Below are 16748 nucleotides of genomic sequence, written 5' to 3'. Positions count from 1 at the left end.
GCACCAACAGTTGTCTCCTTCTCGCCCAGCGTCTTACTGATGGTTTTGTAGCCCATTCCAGCCTTGTGCAGGTGTATGATCTTGTCCCTGACATCCTTAGACAGCTCCTTGCTCTTGGCCATTTTGTAGAGGTTAGAGTCTGACTGATTCACTGAGTCTGTGGACAGGTGTCTTTCATACAGGTGACCATTGCCGACAGCTGTCTGTCATGCAGGTAACGAGTTGATTTGGAGCATCTACCTGGTCTGTAGGGGCCAGATCTCTTACTGGTTGGTGGGGGATCAAATACTTATTTCCCTCTGCAGAATGCAAATAAATTCATATACTTTCCACAATGTGATTTTCCGGATTTAATTTGTGATGTGCTATCTCTCACTGTTACCAATAACCTACCCTTCAATTATGGGCTGCTCATGTCTTTGTCAGTGGGCAAACTTACAAAATCAGCAAGGGATCAAATACTTATTTCCCCCACTGTATATAATAGATTTTATTTAATGGAGGAACAACTTCCTGTGGAAAATTCAAATTTTCTTTCAAGAATCTTACAAACATGTCCTTTGGGGATACACCCATCAATCAAGGAAAATTCAAAATGCGTAAATTCAGTCTCCTATTGAAGTTCTCCATTTACACTATCTTCCTTCTGAATTATCTTTAATCACAGCCACCTTGAAATCTTCTGTCTGCTTTGTCTCTCTCTGTAAAGCCTCGATTTGTATGGAAAAATCTTGTTTAACCATGTCCAGGGAGTCCTTCACTTCCTTCACATGTAAAATTAAAGATTTTACCTCTGCCGAGGACTGTCCCAGGGTTTTCTCTATATCCAGTAGCTTCAGCCAGATCTTTTCTAAATTCACCTCCGTTTCTCTTCCTGCAATCACATTTATCCCAGCACAGTCAAGTTCCCTTATGGACCTCTCCGATTCACCCCTTCCGGACTCCAGAGTAGACCCCACGCAACTGGCGTTTGTTGCAGGACACGAAGGAGCTGTCGAGCTTGGCGGGGAAAGTGATATTTCTGCCTCCAGCGGGGGGACCGCTTCACCGGCTCCCCCCGGCAAGGATTCCGCACTGCCTCCACGAGAAAGAGCTGGGGAAGAAGCGCTCGAGACCCTGGCCCACCGGGGTAGACATTCCTGAAGGTAAGGGAAGCCCTCGGAGCGTCCCTTTCCGTTTTGTGTGCAGCATTTGGAGCTAGGAAATTAAGTTTTAGAGGGAGAAGGTCGGAGCTCTCTTCAGATGCGTCCGCTCACGACGCCATCTTGACACGCCCCCCTCCCCAAGTCCATTTTAATAATGGTCTATTTTCCTTTAAGAATCCATCCATACCTTTTTTTAATCCCGCTAAGTTAACTGTTTTTACTACATTCTTGGGCAACAAATTCCAGAGTTTAATTACACGTTGAGTGAAGAAAAGTGTTGTGTTTTTTTTCCCTCCGATTCGTTTTAAATTTACTACTTTGTAGCTTCATTTCGAGCCCCCAGTCCTAGTATTTTTGGAAAGAGTAAACAAGCGATTCACGTCTACCTGTTCCACTCCACCCATTGTTTTATAGACCTTGATCATATCTCCCCTCAGCCGTTTTTTCTCCACGCTGAAGAGCCCTAGCCGCTTTAGCCTGTCCTCATAGGGGAGTCATCCCATCCCCTTTATCGTTTTCGTTGCCCTTCTCTGTATCTTTTCTAATTCCACTGTATCTTTTTTAAGATGTAGTGACCAGAATTGGACACAGTATTTAAGATGTGGTCACACCATGGAGCAGTTACATAGGCATTATATCGTCCTCATTTTTGTTTTCCATTCCTTTCCTAATAATACCTAATATTTTATTTGCTTTCTTAGCTGCTGTCGCCGCACGCTGAGCAGAGGGTTTCAACGTATCATCAGTGATGATGCCTAGATCTTCATGGGTTTTGTGCTTGATGTTGCAGCCACAGAAAGTTTAGTAAACACTAACGTTGAGCAACTTGTCTGTATGATCTCCTTTAACCAAGAGGTGAAGTTTGGATGCAATGTTTACCTGCTACTGCTACCACTTCCTGTGCCAGCTTTTCCTCCTGGATTTGGATTAGTGAGGAGACAGTTGCTCTTGCAAGGCAACGGGACCTGTGCAAGTCCAGTTACTACTACTATTACTAATCATTTCTATAGTGCTACTGTACACTAAGCACAAATGAGACGGTCCCTACTCAACAGAGCTTGCAGTCTAATCATGAGTACATAAGTAATGCCATACTGGGAAAAGACCAAGAGTCCATCGAGCCCAGCATCCTGTCCACAACAGCGGCCAATCCAGGCCAAGGGCACCTGGCAAGCTTCCCAAACGTACAAACATTCTATACATGTTATTCCTGGAATTGTGGATTTTTCCCAAGTCCATTTAGTAGCGGTTTATGGACTTGTCCTTTAGGAAACCGTCCAACCCCTTTTTAAACTCTGCTAAGCTAACCGCCTTCACCACTTTCTCCGGCAACGAATTCCAGAGTTTAATTACATGTTGGGTGAAGAAAAATTTTCTCCGATTTGTTTTAAATTTACTACACTGTAGTTTCATCGCATGCCCCCTAGTCCTAGTATTTTTGGAAAGCGTGAACAGACGCTTCACATCCACCTGTTCCACTCCACTCATTATTTTATACACCTCTATCATGCCTCCCCTCAGCCGTCTCTTCTCAAAGCTGATTAGCCCTAGCCTCCTTAATCTTTCTTCATAGGGAAGTCGTCCCATCCCCGCTATCATTTTAGTCACCCTTCTCTGCACCTTTTCCAATTCTACTATATCTTTCTTGAGATGCGGCGACCAGAATTGAACTCTACTCAAGGTGCGGTCTCACCATGGAGCAATACAACGACATTATAACATCCTCACATCTGTTTTCCATACCTTTCCTAATAATACCCAACATTCTATTCGCTTTCCTAGCCGCAGCAGCACACTGAGCAGAAGGTTTCAGTGTATTATCGACGACTACACCCAGATCCCTTTCTTGGTCCGTAACTCCTAACGTGGAACCTTGCATGACGTAGCTATAATTCTCCGAGGACAAGCAGGCTGCTTGTTCTCATGACTGGGTGACGTCCGCGGCAGCCCCCACCAACCGGAAAGAAGCTTCGCGGGACGGTCGGCACGCAGGGCACGCCGACCGCGCATGCGCGGCCGTCTTCCCGCCCGTGCGCGACCGCTCCCGCCAGTTCCTTTTTTTCCGCGCCTGGAGAGAGTCGTGTTTTGCGCTCTCTCTGTTCAGCCGCCGGATCGTTCGATCGCGTTTACGCTGATCGTGCTTTTTCTAATTTGTTTTTCGGTTTTAGTTACCGCCCGGTTTCCTTTTAAAAAAAAAAAAAAAAGAAACCCTGCGCGTGTGGGACACGCGCTCCCTTTTTTCCCTCGCTTCCAGCGGGGACGTCACGTTGCGGCCTAGTGGCCGCTCGGTCGTTTGTTTTTCGTGGTGTGTTTTTAGCCACCATTGACGACTTTGACTTCGCCGACGCGATTTTTCCGTCGATGTCCTCGAAGGTCCCGAGTGGATTTAAAAAGTGTGGTCGCTGCGGCCGGCCGATCTCGCAGACCGACACCCACGCTTGGTGCCTCCAGTGCCTCGGGCCGGAGCACAATCTCAAGTCGTGTTCTTTGTGTCTCGGTCTCCGGAAACGGACTCAGGTTGCGAGGCAAGTTCTGCGGGACCGTCTTTTTGGAACTTGCGCCGGCCCCTCGACGTCGACCTCGAAGGCATCGGTATCGACGCCCGGCCCTTCGGTACCGGTATCGATGCCCGAGACTTCGGCACCGATGGCAGCGACCCCAGGAGAACAGGTCCCGTCGGCCCGCCGGTCCTCCGGTGAGGGTAGAGGTGAGAGGCCGCGTGGGCAGTCGGCCCCGGTCACTCCCTCAGCCCATGGCCCACGGGACCGAACCCTGTCTGACCCGGTACCTCGAGACCGAGGGGGATCGACCTCCTCCTCCATGCCCTCCGGCGCCGGTGACGTGCATCGGAAGAAAGACAAGAAGCGTCGTCACCGGTCGCCTTCGGTGCATCCCGATGTCGGAGAGGAGACGACGCCGAAGCATCATCGTCGTGAGGAGAGGTCCCCGTCGGTTGTGGAGGTACCGACGCGTCGAGGTTCCGGCACCGACACCCTTACCGGCCCCACCGCCTTTCCCGGCAGCGGGCCTGGACGAGTGCCTCAGAGCCATCCTTCCGGGGATCCTGGAAGGGCTGATGCGCCAGGCTGTGCCGGCGCCGGGGGTGCTTGCGCCCTCGGCGCCGATGACTGTGGCGCCGGCGAGCTCTAGCCCGGCGCCGGGGCTGTCGACACCGCCGCCGCTTGCGGTGCCGGTCTCGACCGCCACGCAGGTGGAGTCGACGTCGATGGAGGGAGCTCCGTCCCCGCCGGCGCGGGAGTCCACCGCTCGACGCCACCGAGACCTCGGTGCCTCGACGTCGAGCCGGGCCCGGTACAGGACTCAGCTACATGAGCTAATGTCCGATACCGAGGATGAGGACTCGTGGGGGGAAGAGGAGGACCCTAGATATTTCTCCTCAGAGGAGTCTACGGGCCTTCCCTCGGACCCCACGCCTTCACCGGAGAGGAATCTCTCACCACCTGAGAGTCTCTCCTTTGCCTCCTTTGTGCGGGATATGTCTATCAGCATTCCCTTCCCCATGGTCTCTGTGGAAGAGCCGAGGGCCGAGATGCTCGAGGTCCTCGACTATCCATCACCACCTAGAGAGTCCTCCACGGTGCCGCTGCACAATGTCCTGAAGGAGACGCTGCTCCGGAACTGGGTGCGACCATTAACTAACCCCACCATTCCCAAGAAAGCAGAGTCCCAGTACAGGATCCACTCTGACCCAGAGCTCATGCGGCCCCAATTGCCCCATGACTCAGCGGTCGTGGATTCTGCTCTCAAGAGGGCACGGAGTTCGAGGGATACCGCCTCGGCGCCCCCGGGGCGGGAGTCTCGCACTCTGGACTCGTTTGGGAGGAAGGCCTACCAATCCTCCATGCTCGTGACCCGCATCCAGTCATACCTGCTCTATATGAGCATCCACATGCGGACCTATGTGCAACAGCTGGCGGACCTGGTCGAGAAGCTCCCGCCGGAGCAGTCCAGGCCTTATCAGGAGGTGGTCAGGCAGCTGAAGGCGTGCAGAAAGTTCCTGTCCAGGGGTATTTTTGACACCTGTGACGTGGCATCTCGTGCTGCGGCCCAAGGTATAGTGATGCGCAGGCTCTCATGGCTGCGTGCCTCTGACCTGGACAACCGCACCCAGCAGAGACTGGCTGACGTCCCTTGCCGGGGGGATAACATTTTTGGTGAGAAGGTCGAGCAGATGGTGGACCAACTGCATCAGCGGGAAACCGCTCTCGACAAGCTCTCCCACCGGGCGCCTTCAGCATCCACCTCTACAGGTGGACGTTTTTCCCGGGCCCGGCAGGCTGCACCCTATTCTTTTGCGAAGCGTAGGTACAACCAGCCGGCCCGAAGGCCTCGTCAGGCACAGGGACAGCCCCAGCGCGCTCGTTCTCGTCAACAGCGTGCGCCTAAGCAGCCCCCTGCGCCTCCACAGCAAAAGCCGGGGACGGGCTTTTGACTGGATCCACGGGAACATAGCCGCCCTACAAGTGTCCGTACCGGACGATCTGCCGGTCGGAGGGAGGTTAAAATTTTTTCACCAAAGGTGGCCTCTCATAACCTCCGACCGGTGGGTTCTCCAAATAGTGCGGTGCGGATACGCCCTGAATTTGGCCTCCCTGCCTCCAAATTGTCCTCCGGGAGCTCAGTCTTTCAGCTCCCATCACAAGCAGGTACTTGCAGAGGAACTCTCCGCCCTTCTCAGCGCCAATGCGGTCGAGCCCGTACCACCCGGGCAGGAAGGGCAGGGATTCTATTCCAGGTACTTCCTTGTGGAAAAGAAAACAGGGGGGATGCGTCCCATCCTAGACCTGAGAGGCCTGAACAAATTCCTGGTCAAAGAAAAGTTCAGGATGCTTTCCTTGGGCACCCTTCTGCCAATGATTCAGAAAAACGACTGGCTATGTTCCCTGGATTTAAAGGACGCACATACTCACATACCGATACTGCCAGCTCACAGACAGTATCTCAGATTCCGCCTGGGCGCACGGCACTTTCAGTATTGTGTGCTGCCCTTTGGGCTAGCCTCTGCCCCACGAGTGTTTACCAAGTGCCTCGTGGTGGTAGCGGCCTACCTACGCAAGCTGGGAGTGCACGTGTTCCCATATCTCGACGATTGGCTGGTCAAGAACACTTCGGAGGCAGGAGCCCTCCGGTCCATGCAGTGCACCATTCAACTTCTGGAGCTGCTGGGGTTTGTGATAAATTACCCAAAGTCCCATCTCCAGCCAACTCAGTCTCTGGAATTCATAGGAGCGCTACTGAATTCCCAGACGGCTCAGGCCTACCTTCCCGAAGCGAGGGCCACCAACCTCTTGGCCCTGGCTTCGCAGACCAGAGCGTCCCAGCAGATCACAGCTCGGCAGATGTTGAGACTTCTGGGTCATATGGCCTCCACAGTTCATGTGACTCCCATGGCTCGTCTTCACATGAGATCTGCTCAATGGACCCTAGCTTCCCAGTGGTTCCAAGCCACCGGGAATCTAGAAGATGTCATCCGCCTCTCCACCAGTTGCCGCACTTCACTGCTCTGGTGGACCATCCGGACCAATTTGACCCTGGGACGTCCATTCCAAATTCCGCAGCCCGGGAAAGTGCTGACGACGGATGCATCTCGCCTGGGGTGGGGAGCTCATGTCGATGGGCTTCACACCCAGGGTCTGTGGTCCCTCCAGGAAAAGGATCTACAGATCAACCTCCTGGAGCTCCGAGCGATCTGGAACGCACTGAAGGCTTTCAGAGATCGGCTGTCCTACCAAATTATCCAAATTCGGACAGACAATCAGGTTGCAATGTATTACGTCAACAAGCAGGGGGGCACCGGATCTCGCCCCCTGTGCCAGGAGGCCGTCGGGATGTGGCGTTGGGCGTGTCGGTTCGGCATGCTCCTCCAAGCCACGTACCTGGCAGGCGTAAACAACAGTCTGGCCGACAGGCTGAGCAGAGTCATGCAACCGCACGAGTGGTCGCTCCATGCCAGAGTGGTACGCAAGATCTTCCGAGCGTGGGGCACCCCCTCGGTGGACCTTTTCGCCTCTCAGACCAACCACAAGCTGCCTCTGTTCTGTTCCAGACTTCAGGCACACGGCAGGCTAGCGTCGGATGCCTTTCTCCTCCATTGGGGGACCGACCTCCTGTATGCTTATCCTCCCATACCTTTGGTGGGGAAGACCTTACTGAAGCTCAAGCAAGACCGCGGCACCATGATTCTGATAGCGCCCTTTTGGCCCCGTCAGATCTGGTTCCCTCTTCTTCTGGAGTTGTCCTCAGAAGAACCGTGGAGATTGGAGTGTTTTCCGACTCTCATTTCGCAGAACGACGGAGCGTTACTGCACCCCAACCTTCAGTCTCTGGCTCTCACGGCCTGGATGTTGAGGGCGTAGACTTCACTGCGTTGGGTCTGTCTGAGGGTGTCTCCCGGGTCTTACTTGCCTCTAGGAAGGATTCCACTAAAAAGAGTTACTTTTTCAAGTGGAGGAGGTTTGTCGTGTGGTGTGAGAGCAAAGCCCTAGAACCTCGTTCTTGCCCTGCACAGAACCTGCTTGAATACCTTCTGCACTTATCAGAGTCTGGCCTCAAGACCAACTCAGTAAGGAATCACCTTAGTGCGATTAGTGCTTACCATTATTGTGTGGAAGGTAAAGCCATCTCTGGAGAGCCTTTAGTCGTTCGATTCATGAGAGGCTTGCTTTTGTCAAAGCCCCCTACCAAGCCTCCTACTGTGTCATGGGATCTCAACGTCATCCTCACCCAGCTGATGAAACCTCCTTTTGAGCCACTGAATACCTGCCATCTGAAGTACTTGACCTAGAAGGTCATTTTCTTGGTGGCAGTTACTTCAGCTCGTAGGGTCAGTGAGCTTCAAGCCCTAGTAGCTCATGCTCCATATACCAAATTTCATCACAACAGAGTAGTGCTCCGCACCCACCCAAAGTTCCTGCCGAAGGTGGTGTCGGAGTTCCATCTTAACCAGTCAATTGTCTTGCCAACATTCTTCCCCAGGCCGCATACCCGCCCTGCTGAACGTCAGTTGCACACATTGGACTGCAAGAGAGCATTGGCCTTCTACTTGGAGCGGACACAGGCCACCAGACAGTCCGCCCAATTGTTTATTTCTTTCGACCCTAACAGGCTAGGGGTCGCTGTCGGGAAACGCACCATTTCTAATTGGCTAGCAGATTGCATTTCCTTCACTTACGCCCAGGCTGGGCTGACTCTTGAGGGTCATGTCACGGCTCATAGTGTTAGAGCCATGGCAGCGTCAGTGGCCCACTTGAAGTCAGCCACTATTGAAGAGATTTGCAAGGCTGCGACGTGGTCATCTGTCCACACATTCACATCACATTACTGCCTCCAGCAGGATACCCGACGCGACAGTCGGTTCGGGCAGTCGGTGCTGCAGAATCTGTTTGGGGTGTAAATCCAACTCCACCCTCCAGGACCCGAATTTATTCTGGTCAGGCTGCACTCTCAGTTAGTTGTTCTTCGTAGGTCAATTTCTGTTGTTTCCTCGCCGTTGCGAGGTTCCATTGACCTGGGTTCTTGTTTTGAGTGAGCCTGAGAGCTAGGGATGCCCCAGTCGTGAGAACAAGCAGCCTGCTTGTCCTCGGAGAAAGGGTATGATACATACCTGTAGCAGTTGTTCTCCGAGGACAGCAGGCTGATTGTTCTCACCTACCCTCCCTCCTCCCCTTTGGAGTTGTGTGTTTCATCTTTTGCTAGTCATTCAACTGGCGGGAGCGGTCGCGCACGGGCGGGAAGACGGCCGCGCATGCGCGGTGGGCGTGCCCTGCGTGCCGACCGTCCCGCGAAGCTTCTTTCCGGTTGGTGGGGGCTGCCGCGGACGTCACCCAGTCGTGAGAACAATCAGCCTGCTGTCCTCGGAGAACAACTGCTACAGGTATGTATCATACCCTTTCGGGCTCTTTTTTCCCACATGCATCACCTTGCACTTGCAGACAAACAGGACAAATAAGGGATTAGGAAATTACTTATTGTGAGAATGATTAAACAGACATGGGTACTGAACAAGTGAATAGGAATTAAGAGATAAAAGCAGCATCAAAAGGTGTTTTTTAGCCTAGATTTGAATTTGGCCAGAGACGGAGCATGATGTACTTGGGAAGTCTATTCCAGGTGTATGGTACAGCAAGATAAAAGGAACAGAATCTGGAGTTGGCAGTGGAGGAGAAGGGTGCAGATAAGAGAGACTTACCCAATGAACAGCGTTCCCAGGGAGGCGTGTAGGGGAGAGATACTGAGGAATGCACTTGTAAATCAGTAAGAGAAGTTTTGACTGTATGCGGAAACAGGGAGCCAATGAAGTGACTTGCCGAGGGGGCTAATATGAGCATAACAATACTGGTGAAATATAAGTTTGCAGCAAAATTTTGAACAGATTGAAGGGGAGAGAAATGGTTTAGTGGGAAACCTATGAGGAGCAAGTTTCAGCAAAGCATGAGATGATAAGATTATGGATAAGGATTTGGTAGCTTGATCAGAAAGTTAGGGACAAATTTTGATGATGATATAGAAAAAGAAATGACAGGTTTTTAGCAGTCTGTCTGGTCACAGATATCCATAAGTTGGGAAAGAAGAGAGAGGTGCTGTTGCTGGGAGATTTCAATCTGCCGGATGTAGATTGGAAAGTTCCGTCTGCGGAATCGGAAAGAAGTAGAGAGATCGTGGATGCTTTTCAAAGTGCTCTGCTCAGACAAATGGTGACGGAACCCACAAGGGAGGGAGCCACGCTGGATCTGGTGCTCACAAATGGGGATAGTGTGTCAAATATGCGAGTGGGTGTCCACCTGGGCAGAAGTGACCATCAAACGGTTTGGTTTGATATGACAGCTAAAGTGGAGGGCGGCCAATCAAAAATCAAAGTCCTGGATTTCAAGCATGCTGACTTTAGTAAAATGGGGGAATACCTGAGGAAGGAGCTGATGGGATGGGAGGATAAACGAGAAGTGGAAGGACAGTGGTCCAAGCTGAAAGAAGCTATAAATAGGGCCACAAACCTTTATGTAAGGAGAGTAAATAAAAGCAAGAGAAAAAGGAAACCGATATGGTTCTGCAAACAAGTGGCTGGGAAAATAAAGGCTCAAGAGTTGGCGTTCCTGAAATACAGAAAAACTCAAGAAGAGAAACACGTGGAGGAATACCGGATGAAACTGAAAGATGGCAAGAGAGAGATACGTCTGGCGAAAGCGCATGCGGAAGAACAAATGGCTAGAAATGTAAGGAGGGGTGACAAAAATTTCTTCAGGTATATTAGTGAAAGGAAGAAGACTAAAAAGGGAATTGTGAGACTGAAAGATGCTGCGAACCGCTATGTAGACAATGATGAAGAAAAAGCAAATTTGCTAAATAGATACTTTTGTTCTGTTTTCACAGGAAAAAATCCTGGGGCAGGACTACGATGGACTGGCAAAAGTACATGTGAGAATGGAGTGGATATAGCACCGTTCACGGAAGAGAGTGTGTATGAACAACTTAAAAATCTAAAGGTGGACAAAGCAGTGGGACCGGACGGGATCTACCCCAGGATATTGAGGGAGCTCAGAGAGGTTCTGGCGGGTCCTCTTAAAGATTTGTTTAATAAATCCTTGGAGACGGGACAGGTTCCGTGGGATTGGAGAATGGCGGAGGTGGTCCCTCTTCACAAAAGTGGTGATAGGGAAGAAGCCGGAAACTACAGGCTGGTAAGCCTCACTTTGATTATTGGAAAAGTAATGGAAGCGATGCTGAAGGAAAGGATAGTGAATTTCCTAGAAGCAAATAAGTTGCAAGGTCCGAGACAACATGGTTTCACCAAAGGGAAATCGTGCCAAACGAATCTCATTGAATTCTTTGACTGGTGACCAGAGAATTAAATCAAGGACATGCTATGGACGTAATCTATTTAGATTTCAACAAAGCTTTTGACACGATTCCCCACAGGAGGCTCTTGAATAAACTAGACACGCTAAAGATAGGACCCGAAGTGTTGAACTGGATTAGGAACTGGTTGATGTGCAGACGCCAGAGGGTGGTGGTAAATGGAGTGCCTCAGGGATCGGTGCTGGGGCCGATTCTATTCAATATATTTGTGAGTGACATTGACGAAGGATTACAAGGTAAAGTTTGCCTTTTTGCGGATGACATCAAGATTTGCAACAGAGTGGACACCCTGGAGGGAGTGGAAAACATGAAAAAAGATCTGCGGAAGCTAGAAGAATGGTCTAACGTTTGGCAATTAAAATTCAATGCGAAGAAATGCAAAGTGATGCATTTAGGGAGTAGAAATCCAAGTGAGACGTATGTGTTAGGCGGGGAGAGTCTGATAGGTATGGACGGGGAGAGGGATCTTGGGGTGATAGTATCTGAGGACCTGAAGACGACGAAACAGTGTGACAAGGCGGTGGCCATAGCTAAAAGATTGCTAGGCTGTATAGAGAGAGGTGTGACCAGCAAAAGAAAAGAGGTTTTAATACCCCTGTATAAGACGTTAGTGAGGCCCCACCTGGAGTATTGTGTTCAGTTTTGGAGGCCGTATCTTGCAAAGGATGTTAAGAAAATAGAAGCGGTGCAAAGAAAAGCTATGAGAATGGTATGAGATTTGCATTCCAAGACGTATGAGGAGAGACTTGTTGACCTGAACATGTATACCCTGGAGGAAAGGAGAAACAAGGGTGATATGATACAGACGTTCAAATATTTGAAAGGTATTAATCCGCAAATGAACCTTTTCCAGAGATGGGAAGGCGGTAGAATGAGAGGACATGAAATGAGATTGAAGGGGGGCAGAATCAAGAAAAATGTCAGGAAGTATTTCTTCACGGAGAGAGTGGTGGATTCTTGGAATGCCCTCCCGTGGGAGGTGGTGGAAACGAAAATGGTAATGGAATTCAAACATGCGTGAGATAAACATAAAGGAATCCTGTTCAGAAGGAATAGATCCTCAGGAGCTTAGCCGAGACTGGGTGGCAGAGCCGGTGGTGGGAGGCGGGGCTAGTGCTGGGCAGACTTATACGGTCTGTGCCCTGAAGAGGACAGGTACAAATCAAGGTAGGGTATACACAAAAAGTAATACATATGAGTTTATCTTGTTGGGCAGACTGGATGGACCGTGCAGGTCTTTTTCTGCCGTCATCTACTATGTTACTATGTTGGATATATGCAGAGAAAGAGAGAGAGAGTAGTGAAAGGTGACACCAAGGTTATGAACTAAGACAGGGACGATGAATGTTATGCACAGAAATAGAGAATGGGGGACGAAGAGAGGTGGGTTTAGGGGGAGAGATAAGAAACTCAGTCTTGGGTGTGTTCATTTTCGTATGGTGATGAAACATCCAGGCAACAATGTCAAAGAGGTTGAGATTTCGTCCTGAAGTCCTGCTGAAATTTCTGCTATGGAGAGATAGATCTGGGAGTCATCAGCATAAAGATGATACTGAAAACCGTGGGAGGACATCAGAGCACCAAGGGAATAAGTATAGATATAGAAAAGAAGAGGTTGCAAGACTGAGCCCTCAGATACACCGACTGATAGTGAGATAGCAGTGGAGGAGGATCCACCAGCGCATAAAGTGCAATGAGAGATAAGAAAACCAAGACAGACAGAGCCCCGAAGTCCAAGAGAAGACAGTGTATCAAGGAGTAGGTGGTAGTCAAGAGTGTCAAAAGCAGCAAATAGATTGAGAAGAATTAGGATAGAATAGAAGCCCTTAGATCTGGCCAGGAAGAGGTCACTGGAGACTTTAGGAAAGGCTGTTTTTGTTGAATGTAGAGGGCAAAAGCTGGATTGTAGTGGATCAAGAAAAGCTTGAGATGAAAAAGTCATGAGAATGGCAATGAACAGCACATTCAAGTAGCTTGGATAAGAAAGGGAGGAAGATGAGGTGATAGTTGAAAAGGCAGGTAGGGTCCAGTGAAGGCTTTTTGAGGAGTGGTGTATACACAGAATGTTAGAAGGCATCAGGAACAGTTGCAGTGGAAAATGAAAGATTGAGGATATGGCAGATAGAAGTGACAACAGTAGGAGAAAGAGTGCTGAGTAGATGGGTGGGAGTGGGGTTAGAGGAGCAGGTAATACGTTTGGAGGAAGAAATATGACGTGCAGTTTCCTCTTCAATGATTTTAGAAAAGATGGCAGCAGTTCAGGGAAGGTTGAGAATGGCATGGTAGAAGGAGAGGTGGAGGTGACTTGGTTTGGAACTCAAGGTTAATTTTGTGAACCTTGTCATGGAAACACTCAGCTGTTCTCTGTGGAGAAAATGAAGAGGGGGTGGTTCGAGGTGAAGGCACTTTGAGGAAAGAATTCAGTGTGGTAAACAGATGTTGAGGGTTGGAGCTAAGCAAGTTTGTCAAATGTAGTAGTCTTGTTTGGCAAGTGAAAAAGCAGACTGGAAGGAAGTCAGCAAGTATTTGAAATGAATGAAGTCAGCATGGGCACGAGATTTTAGCCAAAAGCATTCAGCAGATTCTGGAGGTCAGCGAAGGCTGGAGTTTGGTACGCTTACAGAACAGGGAATTGGAAGAGTGAAAGTGCTCAGAGCAGAGGAGAGAATAGTGTTATAGGAGGAGACCTTGATATCTGTTTGGGGTCTAGAATCCAACTTCTCCCCTCTAGGCCTGTTTTATTCTGTTCCAGGCTGCACTCTCATTCAGTTGTATATAGTTTCAGGTTAAATTGAGTTATGTCCTCGTCATTGCGAGGCCCAGTCGACCAAAGTTTGTTGTTTTTGGTGAGCCTGGATGTTAGGAATGCACCTGTGCATGCGTGGTGGAGCGTGTCGCATGCACCACAAAGCTCTGTAAAGCTTGTCATAAGTCCCGGACCAGGCAACGTGACACCGCATTATCCACTTGTGAGAATATAATGCCTGCTACCCTTGGAAAATACCTGCTACAGGTAAGTATCTTTGCTTTTCCCTGTGCAGTAAATGTTGAAATAGCCAGATAGACATATAGTTGTTATCCTGTGGAAAAAAAATAATACTTGCTGATGCTTTATTTTACCTAACTTCTGACTGAATACTTAAAAAAGCATTTTGTACTTCTCCCCTTTTTTCCCTTACATTGGAAATAATTGAATTTGGCTTACTGTTCTTTCACTTGGGTAACTATGAAGGGCAGGATATAAATGCACAGGAAGGGAATGCAACTCGTTGAATTGTTTTTCTTTGTTACTTACTGAAGGCAAGGTTTCTGTCTGTAGTGTATCCCAAAGGGCCTGTATGTCATGAAGCATGTTCAGTGAGATCCAGGTATCATTTTGACTATAAACAGCTGTTTAAAGTAATCATTTTGCTTTTCAGAAAGTTACTACATCCTCCTTAAAATAGGTGGAACTTCTTTGTTGAAATTTCCCTGTAATTGTTATGTCTCTCTTGAATTGGTGAATTATGTTTTCTTTACACCCAAGAAATTATTAGAATTTATTGAATCAAAAGAAAAGGTTGCTCCGCCTATGGATGTGCCCCCCTAGTTAAGAATGCTGTTATATTGGCTGTAAACATTTGTCTCTCTGTACCGTTGTAATAATTTATTATAGAACTCCACTTAAAATAATTTCTTAGTTTCTTGATTCAAATTATGATGGACAAAGTTAAGATGATAATTTCCATATCATATTATTTTGATATGTATTACATTACTTTTTTTATTATTTCTGATATTTCCAATACATTTATGTTTGTAGATACAAATGTAAAATTGAATAAATAAAATAAAAAAAGTTACTACATCCAACAATAGGATGAGTTACTCAGAAAACAATATTGAAAACAATATATCGGAAACAAGAAATGAAGTACTCTTTATTTCTGTGATTGTGTTCAGCTAACATACCGTAGTTCTCTTGTTTTTGATTTATCAGACCAAGTCCCAGTCAAAAAAGAAATCTAGCTCCTCTAAAGATGAGAGAGAGGCAAAATGTGAGACTTTTTTTGCTGAGCCCATTCCAGTCCAGTCATTGCTGCAAACTGTGAGTACTATACAGATAAATGATTTAAAAAAATAAGAATAACATAACTTTTTCTATTGTGAAAAGGTAATTTAGTTCAAAGTGTTATGTGATGCAAACTTTTATTCAGAATAATTTCATGAAATAAGTTTCTAAAAATGAAATGCTTTGAATTCAGAATTCTATTTTCGCAAATCTAAGACTAGCTTGAAATATGCAATTCATGTTCTGATTATGTTCAGAATTGATGCTTCATCACCCATTCCTCTAAATATTCTCTGAACATTTCTTATAGACATTTTGACTTGGGAAAATCCACTGCTTATTTCTGGGATAAACAGCATGAATGTATTTTACTGCCAGGTACTTGTGAACTGGATTGGCTTGATGGACCTTCGGTCTGTCCCAGTATGGCAACACTTATGTACTTATGTTTTCACGCCCACAGCCAGTTTAAAATTTTTCTTTCAGTACAGACGTATTTAAATGATTTACAGGCAGCTGTGGTCTTTACAAAAACAATCATGTCCTTCCTGTGGAGTTTCTAAACAAAATAGATTTCTATTACATAGCTTCCCACTATTTTCAAAACCTGTGGGGTAGTTATGTCCATCAGTCTGCAGGTGAAGATAGAGAATTGAAAACTGAGCTGATACATATCTTTCTTGGTATCCAGTCCAGCTCCTCAGTATTTTCTATCTCCAGCAGGTGGATGGACACACTTTTCAGCCTCTGGTTCTGAGTGCTTTGCTCCTGGTCCAGTTGGTAAACTGGTCCCTAGTTGAGCTTTGCGGAGGCTTGTGTCTGCAGAGTCATATTTGGAGGTTTTCAGATCCTTATCACTGGTGCCCCGCAAATTTACTTCTTCCCTCCCATCACCTCTCCCCTGTTTCATGCTCTCCTTTTCCAGCACAACAACCTTAAAAAATAAAGAAGAAGAAAAGAGTTGTGTTGGAGAGTGTGGGACAGAGTGTCTGTCCTGAGCCTTTCTTATCTGTGGTAAGACTTGTGGAGACTGTGAGCTTGGGGGAATCAGGTGGCAGTGGTAAGTTTGACTAATATTTGACTCAGAACTGCTTTGGGGGCTCCAAGTTCTACTTGGTGCAGAGAAGAGATCCTGACTCACTGCTTGGGGTATGTTGTGTTACGCTTGTGAAAGTCAGGGTGAATGACAACCCCCGCAGAGACAGTTAAGTGGTGGTCCCTCTGTGGGACCATCAGCCAACGTCGGGATGTTGCAGTTCGTGCAGGTACTGGTGATCTGAAATAGCCACTGTTGGAAATAGGATACTGCACTAGAAGGACCATTGGCCCGACTCAGTATGGCTATTCTTATGTTCTTAGACCTATTTACTGAAGCAGGGACAGTCAGAGTTGCTGCAAGGTGCTTCAGTTTCTTGTCCTGCTGTCCCTCTTGACTCCTAAGAGATCTCGTTTAGACCTCCAGTAGTGGGCAGCTAAGGCTGTCTCTGCTTCTCCCTCCTTATCTGATGTGGCCTCACTCTGTTTGTTGAATAAGCTACTAGAGGAGGGAGAGCTCATTCCTGAGGAGGAGGTTGATTCAAAAGTACTGAGGTTGTTTCATAAAGAGGAGCTCAGTACTCTTATTTTTGACACACCGGCAGTGCCTTCCATTGAGTTGCCTTGTGCTTCGGCGTGAACAG

At 48.1% G+C, this 16748-nt stretch overlaps 1 protein-coding gene across 6 annotated transcripts in view; it reads left to right on the top strand.

The window, feature by feature from the left end:
- CEP44 (centrosomal protein 44) overlaps positions 1–16748 on the top strand; it is a 149322-nt gene that overhangs the window by 81303 nt on the left and 51271 nt on the right. For all 6 annotated transcript variants that reach the window (XM_030191533.1, XM_030191534.1, XM_030191537.1 and 3 more), the window contains one exon: positions 14998–15105. In XM_030191533.1, the coding sequence (XP_030047393.1) occupies positions 14998–15105 (108 nt within the window). The remainder of the gene's footprint in view (positions 1–14997; positions 15106–16748) is intronic.

The sequence above is a fragment of the Microcaecilia unicolor genome, chromosome 2, assembly GCF_901765095.1.
Source record: "Microcaecilia unicolor chromosome 2, aMicUni1.1, whole genome shotgun sequence".
In the NCBI taxonomy this organism is placed as follows: domain Eukaryota; kingdom Metazoa; phylum Chordata; class Amphibia; order Gymnophiona; family Siphonopidae; genus Microcaecilia; species Microcaecilia unicolor.
Note: the sequence above shows the minus strand (reverse complement) of the source record. Positions and strands in the feature narration are given on the sequence as shown.